The sequence below is a fragment of the Cuculus canorus genome, chromosome 1 (assembly GCF_017976375.1).
Source record: "Cuculus canorus isolate bCucCan1 chromosome 1, bCucCan1.pri, whole genome shotgun sequence".
Classification (NCBI taxonomy): Eukaryota; Metazoa; Chordata; class Aves; order Cuculiformes; family Cuculidae; genus Cuculus; species Cuculus canorus.
In genome coordinates, this window is record NC_071401.1 from 72,501,760 (window position 1) to 72,525,597 (window position 23,838).

At 39.9% G+C, this 23,838-nt stretch overlaps 1 protein-coding gene across 3 annotated transcripts in view; it reads left to right on the forward strand.

Annotated features, from left to right (window-relative positions):
- Positions 1-22,633, forward strand: part of CD99 (CD99 molecule (Xg blood group)) — a 34,983-nt gene extending 12,350 nt beyond the window's left edge. Inside the window, exons 2-11 of one of the 3 annotated variants that reach the window (XM_054084964.1) lie at positions 11,657-11,692; positions 12,064-12,114; positions 12,603-12,635; positions 14,197-14,238; positions 14,378-14,416; positions 15,877-15,951; positions 17,274-17,315; positions 17,827-17,937; positions 18,761-18,817; positions 20,779-22,633. In XM_054084964.1, the coding sequence (XP_053940939.1) occupies positions 11,657-11,692; positions 12,064-12,114; positions 12,603-12,635; positions 14,197-14,238; positions 14,378-14,416; positions 15,877-15,951; positions 17,274-17,315; positions 17,827-17,937; positions 18,761-18,817; positions 20,779-20,804 (512 nt within the window). In that variant the 3' untranslated portion in view covers positions 20,805-22,633. Of the gene's footprint in view, positions 1-11,568; positions 11,693-12,063; positions 12,115-12,602; positions 12,636-14,196; positions 14,239-14,377; positions 14,417-15,876; positions 15,952-17,273; positions 17,316-17,826; positions 17,938-18,760; positions 18,818-20,778 lie in introns of those variants that run through there. The other 2 variants (XM_054084972.1, XM_054084980.1) reach the window with 2 other exon arrangements.
- Positions 22,634-23,838: the final 1,205 nt, after the last annotated feature.

A 23,838-nucleotide genomic window follows, 5' to 3' on the forward strand; every position in this document is an offset into this window, starting at 1 on the left:
GCCTTCCCCACAGGAAACCCTCATTGTAAAACCTGAAGACTTCCTCTTCTTTCCTTTAGCTGTACTAGCTGTTTTCAAGTATGCAGCTTGAAAAGACTGAAAAATCTTTATAGCAGTTGCTGAACAAGCCACGATGAAAAACAGTCTAGAAAAATGACGTCAGTTTTACTATTCAGTTAATGTTTCTGACTATGACAAATGTGTTTTAGTTTTTTTTTAATTTTGCTATTAGTATTCAATTTGTTTTGAACTGATGAGGAAGGTAAAAGAAACAGGCTGTAAAATGAAACTGTCAGCTTGCAAGTACCACCAGACATAAACTAGTCCTGCTTTCTATGAGCCATCATCTCAGTGTACTGCTGTAAAAATACAAGTAGTCTTGACTTAGTTCTGTGCACTTTGCAAGTATATATTTCAACTAAGTTTTATTTTGAAGAAGGAACTACTAAATAAAACACAAAGTTCTATTTAGTTGTTCATCAAAAGTTATAATTTTAATTATTTTTGATCAGAGTGAGGATTATTATTTTGGAGGTTATACTTCACTGGCTGCCTTGATTTCTTAATACTTCCTTCCTGGGCTAAAATTTTATCATTTTTCATTTAGTGCAGACCTCCCTAACCTTTCTGCAGCCAAGTCTCACTGCTGCACTTACTTTTTCCTCTGAGTCCCCTCTGGAACTATTCTTCCTTCCTTCCTTCCTTCCTTCCTTCCTTCCTTCCTTCCTTCCTTCCTTCCTTCCTTCCTTCCTTCCTTCCTTCCTTCCTTCCTTCCTTCCTTCCTTCCTTCCTCCCTTCCTCCCTTCCTTCCTCCCTTCCTTCCTCCCTTCCTTTTTCCCTTCCTTCCTCCCTTCCTTCCTCCCTTCCTTTTCCCCTTCCTTTTCCCCTTCCTTTTCCCCTTCCTTTTTCCCTTCCTTCCCTTCCTTCCCTCCCTTCTTCCCTTCCTTCCTTTCCTAACCCAATCCAAAAGATTACCAGAAGGTGCAGAGTGTGAGCAAATAAGGATGCAGACAAAAGAAAATGCTCGTGATTTCTGACCCTTTAGTGGGAGGGAAGCCTCCAGTTTATCATCCTACAAACTCTATCACTGTCTGAAGGGTTTTACTGAATATTGGGATGAGCAGAAAAAGTGCACGACTTTTGAAGTCATGGCTTCAGAAGATGTGATTGCCCTGGAAATACTTCTCTCTTTCTCTGCAGAAGGCCAGGCAGGGTGCTGAACTGTACAGATGCATATAGACATTTTCAGTGCAAAGCGAAGAGAATGTTATTATCTGAATGGAAGTATAGATAAATTTCTGGCAATAAAATAGCATTAGGTTACATGATGTCATATGTAGTTACTTCCAGGAGAACCAATGATTTTAGTAAATTACACAATACCCAAGAGTTTGCAACCTGCTTGGATAAAACAGTTTTCTTAGATTTGAGACAAATCTGTTGATTAATCACCATTGTAGTCTTCCCAGTGTATTTAACTTTATTTTTGATGCTGCCTGCAGTTTAGGTTGTTATCCCAGTGAGGCTTCATATTCGTGAATCTGTTCATGAAGGTGAGAAAACTGAGTATTCAAAGGGCCTTGGAAGTACACCCCTTCTCAGCTGCACCATCTCCTCTGGTGTCCATCTTGGTGCCATCAACGTATATACTGCCTGTCAGTTTTCAAAGTGTTGTTTTGACTGCTTATGATATGCCCACTGTTTTGACTGATGTCAAGAATGGCTGAAAATGTTACTAGATAGAAATACAGAAATCCTCAAGAAGTAACGAGATTCCTTGACTGTGGAAGAGTGCTGACATAGTGACATTGACCCTTAGAAATTGTTACAAAAATTTGCAGCTGCCCTTGCCGGCTGAGGAGAGAAGTTAGGATGCAAAATGTAGAATTATGATGGTAAATATTTATTCATGCGCACGAGGTGTCCCAGCCAAATTGGGGCACCCTGAATGCGGTTTTACACAGGGTTCTTGTAGCCTTCAAACATTTATGTACAACATGATTTGACTAGTCACTAACACCCACGCTACTGATTACTAATCATAGTAAACCTTTGCAAAGCACCTATATTTGCGCAGCATTCTTGCCACTTGTCTATTGATCCAGATGTCCTTGGAGTCAGTCTTGCTATAGTTACTTATTTATGATGCCAGCCAGCACTGGGAGGGTTTCAGAGGTGTTAGAGGGGCTAGGATGCTGGCATAGAATCATAGGATCACAGAGTGTTTTGATTCAGAAGGGACCTTAAAGATCATCCAGTTCCAACCCCCACTGCCATGGTTGAGGTTGTGAAAGCCTCATCCAGCCTGGTCATGAACACTTCCAGGGATGGGGTATACACGACTTCTCTGGACAGCCTGTTCCTGTGCCTCATCACCCTCACTGCAAAAAATTTCTTCCTAACATCGACTCTAAATCTCCCCTCTTTCAGCTTAAAACCATTATCTCTTGTCCTATCAGCGCACTCGCTGGTAAAGAACGCCTCCCCAGCTTTCCTGTAGGCCCTCTTTAAGTACTGTGAGGCTGCTATAAGATTTCCCCAGAGCTTTCTATCCTTCATGGACAACTCTAAGCTTCCAAGAAATAAAGTCCTTTTTTTTTACAGGGACAAGCTGTCCTTTGGTTTCTTCTACCGAGGCATGAACGATACCAATGTCTCTGGTAAAATTCCCCTACCTCGCTACATGGCAATATGTAATGTGAACTAATACATATTAACATAGTTAATACACTTTCATACTATGAAGACTGATGTAATAGTCAGGGAAGGAAACTTTCATAACAAGTACATGTGAGCCTTGTGGTAAGAATGCACCTGGTTATGGAAATTGAAGCCACTTGAGTAGTAGTAGCTGCAAGGCTTGTCAGCTTTGTGGGAACTTAAAAGTTCTGTCTGTCAAACAGCTTAAACTTTGAAGCAGTAGAGTGTGAGCAGCATGTACTTAAAGGATTTAGGCTTATAAAAAATGAACTGCTGATATTTCTTACTCCAAGACAGAATTTCAGAAGTGAATGCATGAAAAGTAGGTGCACAGTGCCTGCCCGCTTGATCTTGCAGAAATTTGAGAGCAGGATTTCCTAAGACTTCATTAGAGCTCCTGGTCCAACCCTGGCACAGGTTTCTGCAGAGGTAATGGTGGAGAGGAGAGCTGTCTTGGTCCATTGTGCCGGCTCCTTTAGCCTCCCTATGGGAACAGTGATTGTGCCAGCACTTGAGACCAGGGAAGTGGGGCAGGAGGACAGGGCTGGCTTCTGCAGGTGCCTCGTTGATGCAAAAGAAGGCAGCAGCAGAAGCAGTGGTCCCAGAGGTGGTGTTGCTGACATCAAGTAACTTCATGTTTAATGCACAGTGATATCTCTGTGGTTTAGGGCTGCTACGAGGAAAAGTACCGAGAACTCAAGGCCAGTAACCAAGAAGGCTGAAAATTTCAGCATACCTAGCACTTGCAGGTACAAGGACCAACAAGCAGGCTTTAAGTAGTGTAAGCTTAGGCAACACTTAATCAAACACCTGCAGCCATCATCAAGGGTGTGTGACTGGGTTTCTGTATGCCGGTTGTATTTTGCCTTCAATTTACACCAGAAGAAACTTAGTATTTGCTTTCTAGAAAACATGTTATTTAGACAGTTATTAATTTTAGTAATGAATTTATGCTTGGTAAGGCCAAGGACTTAGGTGAAATAGCAATAAGCATAGTATATGACATTTGCAGTCGAAGTGTGGTCAGGCGCTCCTGAAGTTACAGGTAAGAAGAAATGAGCAAAAGTCAAATAAATTTGTTTAATATATTTCTATTTGTTGCCATCTGGATTCAGCACCTTTGTTACGTTTTGCAAAACCCTTTTCCGCTTTTCCTGCTTTCTGTCCCCCTGCCCCCTGAACTTAATCTTGTCATTTCTTGATGCAAATTCCATGCTTCTGTCACCCAAATGTTCTTCTAACAGCTTTTGTTAGAGCAGCATAGGTTTCCCATTCTGAACTTCATGAGATAGAGCAATGTATTTCAGTTCTCATGTGTAAAAAGAATTGCAGAGGTACAGAGTGATTTATTTCATTTGTAGTTATGTGAGTTTTGTAGCCTAAGGGATTTAGTCCAGTGACTAGAATTGGCCCAAGATGCAGAACCACAGGATGCTGAGGCAGAAGGATACCTCCAGAGACCTTCCAGTCCCATTACCTACTCCAGCAGGGTCAGCCACTGCAGGTTGCCTGGGACTGTGTCAGCTGGGTTTAGAATACTTTGAATATTTGGGGGAGATAACCTCTGCAAGAAACAACTTTCCCCAAAGCACCAAAAATACTTCAGCTTTTTCCAAGCTGCATTTAGAACAGTGCTTTGAAAGCTCTTTCAAGCTTAAGGAGGTGATCTGGGACCTATTGTTCTGCTATTTGAGGTTTGATATCCATTTGCCACCAAGAGTTGAAACTCAAAGGGAATCACCAAGCATCCAAAACACTGGTTGGAGGGAAAATGGTGACATGGGTTATGGACGTGAAGAATTACAAGCTGTAAGAAAACAGCCAGACTCTGGTAGACAAGTCTGGGCAGGTTGTGATTAAGATGGCAGATATTTGCTTTTATCTTCATGCTTGGCGAGAGAGACTCACAGGAGCTCTTAGACCTTTTGTAACCATTGTGTGGCTCCCTTTTACCCCTTCTTGTTTCTGGATAAGGAACTCGTCAGCATTTGGCAGGATTGTTGTGATTTTGTTAATTCTCTCCCTTCATGGTTGATTCAGTTCTTCTGTGTGCTTTCTGCTCATTTGGAACATTTATTCTGTCCTCTTATTCCTATATAAAATGCTCCCCAGAAAACTCTGCTTGTAGCTCATGTTTAGAGCCCCATTGTGTTTTCCTACTTTCTACAACTTAAAAGGGTCAACAAAAGTTGCCTAAGGCAGGGGAAACTTTTAAACAAGCAACATTCCCCAAGCTGTGCTTCAAAGTATGGCTTTTTCTTCCTCAGTAAATGACTTATTTTACCATATTCTGTTAAAAAAAAAACAAAACAAAACACAACTTCTTTACATGACTACAGTTACTTCAGTAAATAGTTTTGAGTCAACACGAGACCTTGTAGGTTTTTTAGACTACTAAATTGCCATTTTTGAATGAAGGGTAAAGTTAGTAATTCAAATATTAAAATACATCACAGATCGGTTGAAAAACTGTTTTCTAGCAGTCAGACCAGAAAAGATTAGGCCACATAATTGCCTAATTTTTCTGTACTGTATTTTTAAGACTGGTGAAAATGAAGTAACTTCTTCTTTGGAACTTTAGCTTTTGGATCACTGTCCAAAAACTAAACGTGGTAGTTATTAGGGTAATCTTGTGCATCTTTTTGAAAAAGAAATAAATCTTCCTTGGTTGCCGCAGAGGCTTTGCTGACTTTATTCCCATCAGATACATTAGTGAAATATCCAGATGTGCAGAAGGCAAGACACTCCCCAGATGTAAAACATCATTGTTTTTCTGGCTGATTTACAGTTGTTATTTGTGTTCATGTTGTATTTACTTTAGATAGGAAGGGGCTTCATTCTTCTAAACAGAAATTTATGCAAAGCTTTTAGTTTTCTGTTGCTCTGCAGGGAAACTAAACCTGAAAAGCAGCATCAGTAGGTTGGTACTTTTAGGAGGAACAGGGTTTGAAACCAACTGTGTGGGATTTAATTTCATGAGACTCCAGGCAGGGCTAATTATAAACTGCTGCTTGGAGCTGGGAGTAAACATCCTATCCGCATTGCCTGACATAGAGGAATCTTGCCTGCAAAGTTCTGCCTTGGCTGAGAGGAGTAGCATAGTTTTAGGTACGTTCTTCCATTTGCAGTGAGTAATTTTCATGTTCCAGGTTCTCTGTTTAAAGGCAGTTCTTACAGTTAAGTATAGAGAACCGAGTCACCTTTCTCTCAGCTTTTTTGTAATGAAATGGCTCTTCTTGGTTTTGTCTGCTTGGGACATGTTGGAAAATAACTGTCAGAATGTGCACTGAGCAGTAGAAGTCTTTTATTGTAGATAACTAATGCTGATGGGACAAAACCTGGATTGAAAATCAAGTGCTGCTAAGCTTAAAAAGCAGTTTTAAGGGCTGTGATGGCTTTACTCTGTTATTTAAAGCGTTTCTTGAACAAGTTTCAATGCATTGGCCTTCTGTATTTTCTGTAGTTTCTTTTATGGTTAGGCATTGAATATTTCTACTCCTCATGTTTTCAGTCCTCCAAGGAGAAGGAGCACAAAATACAGGAGAATAAAATCCACTTCCCTGCTGGAAGTTGAGAAGCTGCATTTCTCGTGATAGCCAAAGAGTTTATGCCCTTGTGGCTACCAACTTCCTCACCCCGCAAGAGGGCTACCAAACCTTCTGTAAACTGTATAGAGATGAGAGGCCTCTTTTAGCTCAAGATTTTTGCAGATTTCATGAAAATGAGCAGCTAGGCAGCAGGACAGACCCAAGTTGGGCAGTCACCAGCCATGTCAAATTTTACAAGAGGAAATGCTGGATTCTGCACCTGGGATGGGATAATCCTTATTTGTACAAATTGGGAGACAAGAGACTGGAGAGCAGCCCCACAGAAAGAGATGTGCAGCTTTGGGTTGATGGTAATTTGAACATAAGTTAACAATGTGCTCTGGAAGTCAAAAGGGCCAACTGTGTCCAAGGGTTTATAAAGCATAACATAGACAGCTGCTCTAGGGAGGTGATTATCCTGCCCTGCCCCACACTGATGTGGCCCCAGCTCAAGTACTGTGTGCAGTTTTGGGTGCCTCAATACAAGGACTTGAGGGTCTTTTCCAACTTCAGTGCTTATAGGAGTCTATGAAACTATTAGAGGCTATGCAGAGAAGGGCAACCAGAATGATGAAAGGCCTGGAGAGCAAGACTTAGGATGAATGGCTGAGGTTCACTTTGTTTGGAGAAGAGAAGGTTGATGGGTGACCTCATTGCTGTTGACATCTTCCTCAAGGGAAGCAGTGGATGGGGAGGTGCTGATGATCTCTCTCTGATGACCAGTGATAGGACACGAGGAAATGAACTGAGGCTGTCAGGGGATATTAGGAAAAGGTTCTTCACTGAGAGGGTGTTCGGTCACTGGAACAGGCTCCCCAAGGATGTGGTCACAGCACCAAGCCTGTCAGAGTTCAAGGAGCATCTAGATGATGCTCTTAGTCATAGAGTTTAGTTTTAGGTAGTCCTGTGAGGGGCAGGGAGTTGGACTCGATGATCCTTATGGATCCCTTCCAATTGAAGATATTCTGTGAGTCTATGATTCTGTGATGGTTAAGTTTGTTGGCCACTGGTGGAATGGCAGATAATGTTCAGCAGCGGGACAGGAAGAAGCTGACCACTGTCACCTGGTCTGTAGGCTTACAACTGGAAGACCAGCTGCAGCATGAAGGTTCTGTGGCACCATGTGGTATGCTGGAGAGAGAGGGAAGGAAGGACGAGAGCACCACTATTTTTAGAAAAACAAAATTCAAGCAGTTTGTTGCTCAAGTCAGAAAGTGATCTATGTGGTGATTCATCACAAATCTCCTTTCTTGGTGTGTTGCCATACATGTGACTGATGGAGGAACTTTCCAAAGCTGATGTTGGCTTTGCAGTGGGATGTAAATATGACTAATCCAATACTGTAGCTGTAAGTATCTGAGAGCAGTGATGGGTCTTCGCAAAGGACTCTTATTTACATAGTTACTTAGCTCTCTCTTAAATACCCTCTAGCTCATCAGCTTTTCGAAAGTTTATATTTGTTTTTTTTGGTTTACCTGCTGGTTTTCCCCCATCTGACACGACTATGTGGGTTACTGGGGACACCCAGCTGAAGATCTGTCTTGTGAAATCATAGAATCATAGAACGCTTTGGGTTGGAAGAGACCTTTAAAGATCATCCAGTCTGACCTGCCTGCAATGAGCAGGGACATCTGCAACTAGATCTGGTTGCTCAGAGCCCTGCCCAGCCTGGCCTTGAATGTTTCCAGGGATGGGGCTTCTGCCACGTCTCTGGGCAACCTGTTCCTCTGCCTCACCACCCCCACTGTAAAAAATTTCTTCCTTATATCTAGTATAAATCTACCCTCTTTTAGTTTAAAACCATTACCCCTTGTCTCATCACAACAGACCCTGTTAAAAAACTTTTCCTCCCATCTCTCTTACAGGCCCCTTAAGTATTGAAAGTCTGCAATAAAGTCTCCTCAGAACCTTCTCTCCAGGAGGAACAACCCCAACTCTTTCAGCCTTTCGTCACAGGACAGGTGTCCATCCCTGTGATGATCTTTGTGGCCCTCCTCTGGCCCTGCTCCCTGTAGGTCCATGTCTTTCCTGTGCTGAGGGCTCCAGAGCTGGACGCAGTACGCCTGGTGGGATCTCACCAGAGTGGAGTAGAGGCGGCAGAATCGTCTCTCTCAGCATGCTGGCTACACTTCTTCTGGTGCAGCCTGGAATGCGATTTGCCTTCTGAGCTGAGAGCACACATTATCAGTTCATGTCCAGCTTCTGAAATGTTCTTGAATCACCTCATGCCCCTAGGTGCTAGAAATACCTGCTGTATAGTTCTTTATATGCAATATTTTATTTGTGATTATCGTTGCTTAGACTAAGAAAATGCTCATAAGCTCAGTTAGACCGGATACTTCTTAAACCTGTAGGAAGTGCAGTATATTCTTGCTGACTTTATCTTCTTGGATCCTGCTGCTACCTTTGGTCTGTTTCTGTAGCTTTATATCTGTTGTCTGATTGTTTCTTCCCTGGAACCAGCTGAAGTCCCAGTACTCACCTTCTCTCAGGCTAAGTAATTGAACTTGTAGTTTAGTTGGACCTACACAGACTAAAAGATGAGTGAGTATAGTTGTAAAAACAAGTGCTTTAAGGATGTACAAAGCTTTGTCATGAACAGTGGAGAAACACTCAGTCTTTGCTGGGAAAGCAGACTGCCAGCACTTCAGAATGCAGATTATTGTAAAGAGTTTCATAAGCTAGGTTTTGCCATTCTTTGCTACTATTATTGAGAGAAAATAATATTTTTGAAAAGCCTGAAATCTTGCTGCTTGCGTGGAAAACAGAATCATGCTTGCAGAATATTGAATAATTCTAGTCAATATAGAATGATTTTTTCTTTCTTTTATTAACTCTCTAGTTTGTTTATTGCTGTCTCAAAACACGTCTTGTGTATGATTGGCAGTAAGGAGTCTCATACTAAGTTATTTCTCCTTGAAGATCGTGTGTGAAAACAGTCCTTTAAAACAGCAGTGTCATTGAATGCATACTCTTTTATGCTGGTTTACTCCCTCTGAGGGACAGCACTGCAGCTGGAACCATTCAGAATTCTCAAACTAAGTTTCACAGTGGCAGTGGGAGACTCCTTGAATAGCCTTTTTTTCTGGTCTAGGCGAAACTTCAGCTGCATTAAAGCATCATGTTGGGTATATATGCTTGGTTTTCCCTCTGCCACTCCTAAAAAGAAATAGCTCTCTTGAAATATACTCATCTATGTAACATTAATTGACTTAATGATATATCTTTAACCTTGAGATAGATGATGCTAACAGATGGTGGTGGTCCATCCTCTGGTTGTTGTTCTGAGAGGGTGTTTTGAGGCACATGCATCTTCAGCAGATCCTTCTGCCTGCCTCCTTGGAGGCAGACTAGGAGTTATCTGATCGGGTTCCACCTTAGGCATGCCTCCGTGGAGGGCTATAGCCTGCGAGATGTAGAAACCAACATGAGAAACCAAACAAACCCAGAATTTAAGTTTGAGGAACAGCTACATAAATATCTGTTTAAATTTGTCTTGTGTATTTTAACCTTTTTTGCCTGTTAACACGGAAGTTTCTTGGTGTAGTCTAAACAAAAGGGTAGCTTCAGAGGTAACTGAAATTTTGGTCTTAGCAACTGCTCATTTTACCTAGGTTTTTAAGATTGTGTTGGAAGATGATATAGGCTTCAGAGAAACAACCTGCAAATATTTTGCATTCTGAGAAACAGTTTTTTCATGAGGTAAGTATCTGAAGGAGCTTATGATCTCCACCTTGAGTGAAGAACATCAAGTAAAATACCTTCTTGTTTTCTGTCCAAGATCTACACCTAGTGACTTTCTCCAGGAGGTTCAAAATGTACTTTACTCATGCACATGTACTTTACAGCCATGAATTTCCTGTGTTTCCATGAAGCACTCTGACACAGACCTGGCAGTGCTACCTCCTTACTTAGCTGTGAGCAAGGTGGTAGTCAGTTTGAAAATTGCAGGAAAATTGTTGCTCAGACTTCAGATTTCAGGGCTGCTATAGCTGTTCAGTTGGCCAAATGGCAGACTAGCTTGAAGGAGGTTTTCTGGAAACCGCAAGCTTTCCATTGAATTTTTTTTTATAGCAGCTGTCATTCCTTGCTTACATATTAAAAATTGAAAATTTATCTTAGTCTCGTTTCTTCTCTGGAAAAAAAAGGGTTTTTATTAGTTCAGTTATCAGGGAAGGAAAGCGATTTCAAGTTTGATCTAAGTTGAAATTAAACATGTCACCAAGTATATGAGCATCCATCATTCCTGGTACTAGACCCATGACTTGTCCTTCTCTTGGCCTGTCATGTAAGCAGAAGGAACATTATTCTTCTAGTTTGATTTTTTATGTTTGTTTTTTATTCCTATCTTTGTGCTTTGCAGCAGCCAGTTCCAATTCCTTTTCTGTAGCTACATTCTTAGGGGAAAGGCCAGACACGCTAATGCTTTACGTGTATCTTCTAAATTGAGGTAGCTCCATCTGGAATTAAGTTTTACTCTGGATGGCTTGATACTCAGTGGGTAGAAGAAGTCTTCCGGCATCTTTGGGACAGTACATTTGGATGTCTTTTTCTTGAATAGCTAGTATGGACTTTAATATGTTTCTGGTTTTCCATGCTTCAGTGAAAGTAGGAATGATGTACTATTGGAAATATCCCAAACAGTTGTTCTAGCTGTCCATTCATCTTACAAACCTTTGCTGCTGTAATCTCATTACTGTATTCATGTTGTGGAAGCAGTTTGTATCATGAATATATTGAGTTAGTGTGTTTGCAGTTGACTAGATAAGCAGCAGTAGCTCTAGAAACTAACCTAATACAGCAGAAGTGAATGTTCTCTTCCTAGTGGCTGAAAATGAAACATAACCTTCTTGGAGTGGAGAGCCCATAGTGGTGAAAGCTGTATTTAACTAACTTTTAGGAAGTTAACAAGGCTGCTCAAGTTCATTTCTGCTAAGAACTTAACTACCTTCATACTGTTAACCTTTGTTAGGGAAAAAGATGTCTTAGAAACCCTTGAAAAAACATTTTTTAGTGCCAACGTATTAAATCCATTACCTAGTCATGTAACTCTCATACTGACCTGTGCTTCAAGAGTCTTCTTCACACTTAAATCTTGTAAATTCTTGTGGCAAGAATAGTAGTGGCAAGTATAAAGGATCGAGCACATTATACGGACTGTAGGACTATATATTCTGGTGCTCTGGATCCTTTCTGTAGAGAAACAGAGAAGACTGTCTGTCTTCAGCCGTGACTCAAAATATTCTTACGCTCTGATGCAGGAAGCAGGAAACATACCTAAAGATAGATCAAATACATGCTTATGACTATAATATGTGTTGATATTAAGAAAAGAACTGTATTCTTACTATTGCTTTCATCTTCTACAGGCGATTTTGAAGACTTTGACTTAGTACATGCATTAGGTAATTATTACACTCTCACAAATTTTGGGAGGTGGGTGGGAAAACAATTTTTGGGAGGTGGGTGGTCTTTTGATTTGTTTGTTTCCAAGTGTCACTGCATGACCCAGTATGATACTTCCCCCACATATGGTCTGTTTAAACCCCAGGAGAAAAATTTAGCTATGGGTATGTCAAAATGCTGACTGCATAGAACTGAAATTTGTCTTTGAGAACACTCAAGGTTTATTTTTAAGGGGAAAATGTCTTGCTGTATAAACTTGTGCTTTTCATTTTGTAGGCACAGGCTTACATTTGTCCGTGATGTATCTTCTGAAGAGTGTATTAAATAGTATTTAAACTTTTTTTTTTTTATTTTTAACCATCCCTGACAGCAACTACAAAGCAGCCTGTTCCACCTAAGAAGCCACCACCAGACTATGATGGTGAGATCCAATTGAATTGTAATGCCTTTTACTGTTAAATCAAGTGTAGTTGTACACATTAATTTGAGAGCCACATTTTTTCAATTTATGGCTCACAGGGTTGTGATATGTCTGTAAAAGAAAGCATTTCCCTAATAGCAAAATAATTTCTACATTTGGGAGCCTTCTGCTAGTGCTTTTACAAATTTACATTGTGATTTCACAAGCTTAAAGACCTTGTGAGAATCCCTTCTGTTGGCTTTTAATCTGCATGTGTTGAGGTTGCCCACTTTGAGCTGGCCCATGGCATGTACCATGATCACCAAAACCAGTATATAATTTGTCAGCTAGTGCTTGGTAGCTCTGTGGTGCTCTTTCACAGGCCACTGTTGAATGAGCATGCCATTATATTCCTGGTGAAAACCTTGTGAGGTACATTTTGTGTAAAAATAGTCTAAAATTAGGTCTGGTTTTGCATTACATTTAAAATGTCCCTTCTTTCTTTGAAGATGATTTCAGCTTGGAACATGCTCTTCATCCTGGTAAGTTTCATGTTTTTATGGATGCTGCTCAGCGGTACTTGGTGCAGTATCCATCTATAATTATTGCCTAAATTTAATAAGGGCACTGAGTTGATTAAGGTAACAGAATACAGATAAAAATAATTGCAGTCTATTTATGCTTATCTACCTTCATTTTTCAGGGTGTGAATCACAAAACCTCTATGTGTTTCACTCATTTCTTAGCCAAGTCCTACTTATTTCATTGCTGTGTCTTCACTAGATGGCACTAATTCCATAAACTATTACTTATGGAAGTAGTTTCTAAATCTGAAATAGTGTCTTCTTTTCCAGGAAGTAGTTTTAGTAGCACAAGGAAGCATTAATCTGTTTGAAATAATGTGAGGGAAGGTGGTCTTTCTAATGCACTTCAGCTCTGGAGTGTGAGCAGCAGTAGAAGTTGCAGTATTGGTTTTCACTCAGTCAGTAAAAGGTGCATCCAGTTAGTCAGATAACACACAATAGCTGTAACTGAGGCGGTTGCATTGTAGACAGCTTCCCTAACACAGCATGTACATTTGCAGGAGAGTACCACTGTTTGCTGCTCTGTTTGATTTAGCCCTTTGAAATTTTGTCTCTCTTAAAGCAGTATGTTTACAACTACTGACATTTTTGAAAACATTGTTAGCTAAGTGAGAAACAATTGGCTGAATGAATCAGATGGTTCAGGTAAGCGAAGAGAGAGGGTCCTTTATAGGATGACAGGCCTAATTTGGAGGCTTAGAACTGTGCTCTGGATGTGCCTGGCTTTTTACTTTGGATATGCAGAGAGCCTAAGGAAACCCGATTTGAATTGTGCTAGAGCTGGGAGGAAGCAAGACCACACAACGTCAAGGAGAAGCAGCATACAGAAGAAATGGGCTCCTAGATTGGTTCAGCTGTTGATTAAAATGTAGTCATCACCATGTGCTAACGTGTGTTTGTGTTAACGTTAATTTGATGTGGGCAACAAAGATTGTGACCAAAAAGTACAGAGATAATTATGTATATGTCTTATTCTCCTGTTTTGTGGCAAGCTAAATTAATTGTCATTGTAGGGACCTTATTTCTAGTTCTACTGTGTGTATCTTGTCTTTTTTTAATTATTTTTTTAATACGTGAGGTAACAGTCTTTAGTATCGGTTAGAAGAGGAAACAGCCAAGAAATCTGTACCCAGCAGAAAAATTCTGAGAAGTTTCGTGTTAGAAATCAGATGTGCAAACCAAAATGCTGCATAACACTTTGCAAGTTCCTCTGTATATGTTCAATTACAGCAAGGATCTGACATACAGGGTGATGTAGCAGAAACACTGCTAATTGCATCAAAGTACAGTGTTTAACCTGAAATAACCAAACAAATACAGCGTTAGCGAAGAGAAAGAGAAGGGGAAAAGAAAAAGGGAAAGGGAGAAGGGGAAAGAGGAAGGGAAACGACATGACATGGGGAAGATTTAATATAATTTTTCAGGTAAGACGGTAGCCTTTCAGGGTCACTGTATTCTGTTTTTGGTCTCTTCACACTGATAACTTTGCTCACTTTATTCTAACTCTGGTTGTCTGCAGATGACCCCAAGCCAAGTCCGCCTGCAAATCCTAGAGACACTGGTAAGACTGGCCTAGCAGGAATTCCCAAACAGTAGAAAAGTATTGCTTAATCTTTCCTAGTCCCTTTCAAAGTTACTGTATTTCTGTCCACTTCTGATATCTTAACATTTCTTTTTCTAAATCTTTCTTTTGTGTGCAGATAAACCCAAGCACGGTCCACGTGCACCTGCAGACACTGGTAAGGCTTATACCAAAAACTCCTGAATCGTGATGGGGCTTTGCTATCTCGGTTAAACTTCTAATAATTACTCCTTGTTAATTGCCTGCTATGTACATCGACATTGCACTGGATAGACATTAAGGATTGAGGAAAAACTTTCTTGCAAATAAGCATTGCAGCAGTCTTGAAATTCCACAACCTGTTCAGTCGCTTTCCTTTCACTTAAAAGTGAGATGATGTGGGGAGGAGGGAGAATGAGTGTGTATGCTTGGGGCAGTGCTGTTCTTGGCTGCCTAGAGTCGAGCACCTATGTATGATTAGATTGAGTCCTTTCATCTTTACAAACTGAATCCCTGCTAGTCGTGCTAAAAAGTAGGAACTACCTATGTTAAAAGTAGGAACTAACCTATGTTAAAAGTATCTAAATTAAAGGTAAAGCTCAGATTTAAAAGGTTATCTTTTTTAGATTTCTTTTCAAAGGCCTGGTTAAGAAGTACAAGTCTGTGTTTGAAAGGCAGGCTTAAAATACGTGTCCTTCCCTGCCTGTTGTACTTTTGAGGTCTTCTCTGTCTATGCCTGACTTGGAACAAACCAGATTCAGTTGGATGCAGCTGTGATGATTCTGTTATCCATTATATAGCGGTAAAGAGTCCTTACCTGGAATGCAAGCCATGGTCTTTGTTCCTTCTCCTGCCTGATTTGCAGCTATTTGAATTCAGGTCTTGCACGCACACCTGAGTTACAGTGTTTTTGCCACTCAACTGAAAATCCTCCAATGCAATGCTTTTAGTTTGGCTGCTTGAAACAGATTTGTTTTGTGTAAACTAAAGATTGATTTGGCAGCAGAGAGAAGGAGGAGAACTTAGGCCCTATGAGGTAGCGTCTGGTGGAAATGGAGAGGGCCTGGTCCTCCAATAAATCAGAGGAGGGAATTGCATTTAGATCTTCCCTGTTGACACGTAAATACTGTAGCCACTGGACTGTCTCGTGTTGAACCCTTTTTTTTTTCCTCTATCTACTGTGTTGTACAGCTTCAAAAGACTGATTGTGACTTAGAAGTCAAATTCTGAAAAAATATTCACAGCTGCATCCTTGAAAAGAAATGGTCCTGTCCGTGTCCTTTCTCTGCTTTAACAAGATAGTGAGACTTGGGCTGTTTTTATTAAGTAGTTTACAGGTCTTCTTGCTTGCTTTGTCTGTGACTTGTGCAGTGCTGTGTGCTCTTGGACAGTGATGTCTCTCTCACTTGTTGAGGAAGTCCAGAGGCAACAGTGCTGCTGTCGGACTGGATAGCACTAAACTGAAGCAAATTGAGATTGGGAGGGCTTTTGAAACATCAGCCTATTGTGGCTATGGTGTTGAGCCTAAATCCACCACAAACTCAGCTGAACAATGTAGAGAAAACTTCCCTGTTCTTATGCGCTTTGAGGTATTCTTTCCCTGAAACTTAAAACATATAAGGTACTATTTTTTTATAGGTGATTTTGATGATAAAGATCTATTGGATAACAGTTCTCCAGGAGGAGGAGGAGGCAGCAGCGGTGGCAGCAATGGTAAGATAGTAGATTGTGCTTCATATTGATCCTGTGGTTGCCTGAGCTTGTGGTAAAAGCTTCCTCACAGGCTGGTTAACATGGTCTAACTTGTAACACCTTTGATTCTGATATCTGAAACTTAAGAGCATACCTTCCAGTTCAAAAGCGATATGTTCTGTCTCTGCTAAATCCCCCTAGATAATTAAGAGGTCAATCTGGTCTAGAGGTAAAACCTTCAAACATTTTACTGTTACACTAAGAAAGATGGTGTTAAAACTGAAAAAGGAATGTGGTATTTATCTCAAAATCAATTGTGAGGAAAGTTCTTAAAAGCATTCAGGTGTTATTTTCAGTTCTTCTGTGGCATACTTGCAGTTTACTTTAGTTCTTGTGGTTAGGAACCCCAGGGGTGGGACAGAAGAGGGTCCACCTTGTGTTCTCAAAGATTTCATCTCTCCCATGGGATGAATTGATCCTTAGACTTCCAAGTGACGTAGGATATATCTACTCTGAGCAGTGTAAAACCATTTCATAGCTTACTAAGGTCTTCGTGAGTAACTTACCATGTCTAATCATTATGGTGTAGCTCAGTACAGCGATGGTCATTGGGACCAAGCTGCAGTAATGGGATCATTAGGATGGGGTTAATTGACCCTGTGTGCATTGCTGCAACTTCACGATTTCCATTCCAGAGTTTGCTTAAGTATCTTTTATGTGGTGTTGAGATATGCTGTTGGTTACTGAGTTCTTCAGAGAGCTGTCCTAGACAGAGATTACTCATGCTGATTTTTTTGGGAAGCTTCCACCTTTCAAGGTTCCTTCGGAGCAGTAACTTGAAAACTGGAAGGGAAGAAACATCTTTTGAGACTTGTGTGGTGATTTCATCTGTACAGGTTCCTGTATCAGCGGTACCAATTGCATAGTGACAAATAAGGATAGTATTTACAGAACTTCTGCCTAGTTTGCTAAGAGAAATGCATGAGTATTTATTAAATGAGGCTGGGATTTTAGGAAAAGATAGTTGGTTTCATGGAAAAATACAGTTGATTGCTACTCTGCAATTCTATACTGTTCCTCTCCACTGAGTATTCTTTGGTGGTGAGCAAGTTGGTGAAACCACATTCCACAGACGTGCTGCACTCATTTTTGTGGAAGTGCTGGGCACCCAAGGCTGAAGTTGGGACTGCTATGAGCTGTACTTTGAAAACAGAAAGTTTGAGTGCCAGAGCTTAGCCCTGTATAGATATAATAGATGGCTTGTAATTTTGCATGTTTAATTGAATTCTGATATGACTGTTCTTTAGACACGTAAAATCTAAATATTTTGTTCATTTTTACAGAGCGAAAAGACTCAGGTCCAAATAAAGTCGAAGAATCTGATGGTAATACATAAATTTATGTGCATAGTACTGTCTGCATGTCTGAAGTTTCTGGGGTTTTCTGTATTGCAGATATTCTGCTAAGATAGTCACAGATGGTAGTGGGTTTCACTTAACTTCTGTGGAATCTAGAATTCTTTCTTTCAAGCTCTGCTTTCTAATTCTTTAAAATCTCTGTTGCGAATGATTCGAAAGTGTTAAGGTCTCAGAGATACTGCTGCAGTGATTGCATGCAGGCCACTTAGATTTGGCTATGAAAGGGCAGCTTTTTTAATTAGTGGAACTTAGAACAGGCATGCTTAAGTTGCTTAACAACAGGCAATGCTAAGAAACCAATGGGTACAAAATTAGAGGATAAACTTCATTGATCACAAAGACAGAGTTGATTACTACAATTTCATATAATTTCAGTTTATTGATTTTTGAAAGTGTTCACAGGGCTTACTTTGAGACAGTACAAGTTCAGTTCTGAAAAATGTATACAAACCTTTTTTTATTTTTATTTTTTTCTCAGCTTCTCAGGGAGCAATAGCTGGAATTGTAAGTGCTGTGGTTGCTACTGTAATTGGAGCAGTATCAAGTTTCATTGCTTACCAGAAGAAGAAACTCTGCTTCAAACAAAGCGGTAAGAATTCTAAGTTAGTCCTGTTTTCTACTGTCTAAAGAGATGCAGGTTTGTATTTATATGTGGGCTGGAAATTTATCTTACACATAGGGTTTTTTTAATAGCACAGTGAAGTTGTGTTTGCAGAGAGTAACCTCTCTTACAAGACATCTTAGTGTCAGAAGAATGCCTCACCCAAAATTTAGGCTTTCAGAAACAGACAGACTGAAGGCTTTGTGTTTCTTAAAATAAAAGAATGTCCTGCTAACAAGTAAGCAGGAGAGACTGCAAGAAAAGATTTCTTTAAGGAAAATTGAGTGGAGGCTGGGGATGAGACTATGTTCATGCTGAAAAATACTTTGTAATTTCTAAATTTGTAAATCTTGCCTTTCCTCTTTACAAGATGCTTACCTACACATGAGGTTTCTGACAGCTACCTGATGTTTTTTGCCAAATGATTCTTCTGTAGTTGTCTGTTGCCTGCTATCTGCTTCCTTTCCACCTAAATAAGATACAACTTGAATCAGAGAACTTGGGGAGCACTGTGGGTGGTAGGTGGGGAAGAAGCTTTGTCTTTGTCCTTTTCAGTCTCTCTGACTGATTGTTGAAGGGAGACGATAGAGCAGCCATCCAGCTAGGCACTGCGGTTTTGTGATTTGGGAAGTTTGGAAACTGAGTAAGATCTACCATGTATATTAAAATTAACAGGCAGAGAACACAAAGGAAACTCAGCTGCCATGATTAGCCCAGTTTCTTCAGTGCTGTTTCTTCTCTCAAATTATCTCAATTAATTAACAGTTTTGAAGATGAGAGAACTGGAATGCTAAACATCTTTGTTTCCCAGCAGATGAAGAGAATGTGAATATGGATAGCCATCGGGGAGCACAATCTGAGCCACCAGGTAAGAGAAGAATCTAGGTAGAAGATGGTGGGTGTAAATGCACTTTATTGATACCTAACATAGTGGAGAAAATTACTTAATTGTTTTGTTTTGTTTAAAAAAAAAAACTACCATGACAACTAACTTAGAATTGAATCAAGATTTTACTATTGATAATATGGCCACTCTTCTCTACCTCTCTGGTTTTTGAGCAGATTGGTTTATTGCCTTGAGGAGTCTTTGAAATATGGGAGCTTAGAGGAAACAAAGAATTGGATTTTCTCTGCAAAAGTATTATTAAAGACAATTAGGAAAACACAAGACTGCTCCTTTAATTCGATACATAACTGCAATTAGCTGATAAGTGTTTCATTAATGTACATTTTGTCTGATTGGAATCTGATACCTTGTTTGGTTGTAAACTCATATAGAAGTCTGCAAGAATGCATATTAAAAATGTTAATAGTGTTTGGGCAGAGATGAAACTATGCTGGAGGAAAGGAGGATGGAAATTACTAGCATGTTGTTGTAACTAAAACGTTATTTTGAACAGAGAACCATTCTTGAATGAAAGAATCATCAAGTAGCAGTTTTTTCCACAATGGTGACAGCAGTGAAAAGATCTCATTTAAAGTAAAAAAACCCTACCAATCTCACCCTTCCAAGTATCGTTGTCTGGGGTACTTGGCCAGTGGAACAGGTGATTATTTCGAGGAGACCCATTGATAGCTCTGGAGGAAAACGTATAGATGAAAATCTAGCCCTTGTGACTGTTTAGCAAAGAACGGGTCAGTACACCCTCATGCTGAAGTTTTTCGAATGTCTTGGAAACACTGACTATTGCAATCTCAAAACAGTATAAATTTGCAATATTATTTTTCTGTGAATTTAACCTAAACCCCACAGAAATAGTTCTGGGAGTTTTTTGTAACTTAACCAAAAACACTTTTACACTTTATTTCTTTCAGTTATTTCATCAGTTTGTTAAAAATTTCCATCTGGCTTGTGATCCTCTTTATAAACATTTTTCCTCTAAGCTGTTAAATATATAAAACTCTCACGGAGAAAACATCTACTTGAGACTGGCTGTTGAAGTCAGGATGGGAGATAGGCAGGTATTTTCAATTCAGCTGTGCATGAGCGAAGCAAGCCTTATTATTGTTCAAAGGCAGTGAACATAACTTGGAGTCAAGGTCTGCTAAAATTTTGGTGATAACTCACCAGAACTCAGGTGTGAAAGGCTTCAGATGATACATAGTTTATTTTAAATGAGAAAGTCAAACCCGGGATGTTATCATAAGTGATTACTCTTGCCCACATATTGGCATCATGTTAAATCCCAAATTTCATACCTCTGTTGTATTTTGCAGGCAAGCATAAGCATGTTTTGAACCAAAAAACTGCGAAACCATGGTCAACGTGGTGCTACTCCCAGTCTAAGTTGTGGGAGTCAGCAAATATTAGCGCTGCTTGTGGAAATAACAGTGTTGATGTACCTCCCTGGCTTCTAGTTAGAAGCAGTCTTGCATTAAGCCAAGTGATGTGGCATGGCAAGACAGGTTTGCATTTTTTAAACTTAGTGCGGGTTTATCTTTCACTCGCCGAAAATGTAGATAACCTAGGCTAGCCCTTTCTTTCAGTAACCCACTTTTTCCCTCAGCTATGCAGACTATATTCCAATTTCATTTTTCATCTGCAAAACTGCAAGTCCAAAACTGCATATTTGGTTTCACTGCAAGTGTAGATAGCTACAGAGATCTAGTAGGATGCTGTTATTTGAGTAAGAAATATCGGGGGCAATATCCCTTGGTGTGCCAAGTACTGGTTACACAGAATCAAGCCTCTGCTTACCTGAATTCATCCCACAGTTTCAAAAGCTTACTGAAAAAGTGTTGTCCACTTATACTGTTATGTAGTAATACATAACTTAACATACATAGTAAATTAATTGTACTAATTTTTGGTTGTTTTTCACTTTTTAGTTCAGCGCACACTTCTAGAGAACTAAGAGCACATGATGAAGAAAATACCATTGAAACTGGATAGAGAGCCTGTATTCTGCCTGGAGGAAAAAAAAAAAAAAAAGAAACAAAAAATCACAGTCTGAAGTTGTATGAGAAAACAGTTTTTGTTTGAAACACCTCTGGAAGTGTGACTTAGACCTGAGTACTTCTGTGTGGTTAGCCCTGTGAAGCATTGCTGCACACCTATATATGGCCTTAATGACAGGAGTCTAGAAGTATGTTGTGCCTTCACATTCTTCTCTGTACTCCTGTGACAAATAGGTGTGTCTCAAGTGCATTCAGTATGTTTAACTTTTCCTTACCTCTCCAAAAACAATAAGCAATTAGTTTTATGTTACACCATTGCTTTCAGGCAGTGCAAACATTTTTAATATCCTATGCAGTGAGTGTACCAACCAGATAACTTGATATATGTTGTGGGCACCTGAGAGTAAATGGCTCACTGTGTTGGAATAATGGATCTGGGTGTAGCTGCATGGGTCGGCCACCAGGGAAGAGATACTTGTTCCTGAGCATCCAAGAGACAAAAATTCCAAGTTTTGGGTTTGCATTTTTTTTCATTGCATCTGTCTGGTACAGATTCAGAACACCCAAACTAGTGTAGAACTCCTGAACTGTTGCACACAGACCCTTCATCCTATCTGACTCTTTCTGCTTAGCAAGTACTGGCCTGGTCAGATGTGGAAAAGCTTGATTTGCAAATCAGAACTATAATTGGATTTTGTACATGTGGTTAGATTAATGTCTCAGGAGTAGTGGATGAAATGTTGGGGAGTGGAGATTATTATCTCCAGACTTCCATAACCAAAAACTTAACAGAAAATAACATCATACTTTGGATTTGGAAGGTTTATCATATACAGTTGAAAGACAGAAACTACTACAATTCCGAAGTACTTAATAGGAAGACTGACCAGAACAACCCAGCCTCACTCCACAAGCATCCATTGAACAAGTTAAATAGCATACATGTGAAGAATGCTTTTGGACTTGTGAAGGATTGCTGTTGGGATGAGGACCTGTGATTACATCCTCAACTGAAAACACTTGTGAGCTTTGTTGTGGCTCTTGAAAGCCACAGGAAGGTTTCAAGGTTCTGTGGTAACATGAAAAACTGTGCAACTCATAACAGTTAAAGGACTAAGTCTGGAATATTCTAATTCTGTCTGGAAGGAATAGTCTGACCAGTTCTGTTGGCTTTCATTCTAATTGTTTCCAATTTTCACACAATTTTGCAGTATGTGTCCTACTAGTGTGCTTCAGCCACCTGGCTAAGTTCTACAGAAAGGTGACATTTCATAGAACATCTTAGAAGTCTTTATGAATTTGGATATTAAACATGTAAATATGTCTGTGCATTCAAATATGAATGTATGCCAAGGATAATTCATTTAAGAATTTCTTGTATATGTTTCTTAGCTTGCAACAAAGCTTTACATAGATTTTAGTGTTTTGTTATAGAATTAATTTGTAAACCTCTTTTTACCCCATTTAAGTTTTTGGTATAAAAGTGAAAAAACCTTTAAGTGTGTATGAGGGTGGAAAAATGATTTTTATATAAACATTTGGTCTATGTAAATACAAAGAAATGAAATGTACTGCTTACCTGCATGAATGAGCAGGTAACTCATATCAATGCCAAATGTAAAGAAAGAAAACAGAAATAAGCCGGTGTTTGTTAGGGATAGAATGGCAGGGGAAGCTCAAACTAGCTTTTGGCTAACCAGACTCTTGAATCCTTCTTCAGCTTTTGCAAGCCTAAAAATTACTTATTAAAACCTCTTATCAACCTTGTGATTTTTCTAAAAATAAATTAAAAAAAAAAACCCAAAATGTTTATGTATTTTCCTTCTTAGTAGCTGTAGAAATACAAACATTGTGGTTCTCTACCAGAGAAGCAGTCTTCAAAGGGAGTGTGTCTTCCTGCTCCATTGACAGTTCAGGTTTATTTCTTGCAGACATTTTGTTCATTTTGGAAGGAAGTTTGCATGTACAAACAAATCTGGGAGCTGCTTTGACAAGGTGCTTACCAGTGCGAAGTGCAGAGAAGACATCTGTCTCTGTGAGGGATGGGCATGGCTTGTGAAGAAGAACACCTGGTTTACTGTACACTCTTCTGTATGTGAACCTGCTTTAGCAGGAGGATTGCGTTAGGCGATCTTCAGAGGTCCTTTTCAACCCCAAACATTCTGTGATTCTGCTCTACTAAATCACAGAATCTACTAAAAATAGGCACAGCAATAGAAGGCTTAGTATAGGAAAACTTGACAGTGTTCATGTTGAGAATGACGACAGACTGGCAGCTGCCACTACTAAGAAAAGGCTAAAGAGAAGGCTTGAGGTTTCAGGCAGTTCTTCTGTAGTGAGTGAGAAACTGCCAGTTTTCTGTTTCTTATCTGTGGATAAAACGTAGCAGTTTGCATACTTTTCAGTAATCATAGAATGGTTTGAATTGGAAGGGACCTTAAAGGTCATATAGTTCCATGGGCAGGGACACCTTCCAGTAGATGAGGTTGCTGAAAGCTTCATCCAGCCTGGCCTTGAACACCTCCAAGGATGTGGCTTCCGTGGCTTCTCTGGGCAACCTGTTCCAGTGCCTCACGACCCTCACAGTAAAAAATTTCTTCCTAATAGCTCATCTAAATCTCCCCCTCTTTCAGCTTAAAACAATTATCCCTTGTCCTTTCCCTCCACTCCCTTATAAAAAGCCCCTCCCCAGCTTTCTTATAAGCCCTCTTTAAGCAGTGGAAGGGTGCTATAAGTCTCCCCAGAGACTTCTCTTCTCTAGGGTAAACAAACTCAACTCTCTCAGCGTGTCCTCATGTGGGAGGTTCAGTGCTATGTTGCTGTGTGTCTCACTACCCACTGAGACTCAGATCTTTCGCCTTCGTAGCTCAACTGCACTTGCATTGCATTAGTAAATATTCTAATTCATCAGTTCTCACTTTCATTGGGGTCAACAATTATTCATCACTCTACTGAAGTATTCTTATGTTCAACTCACACAGATCAGCTGTT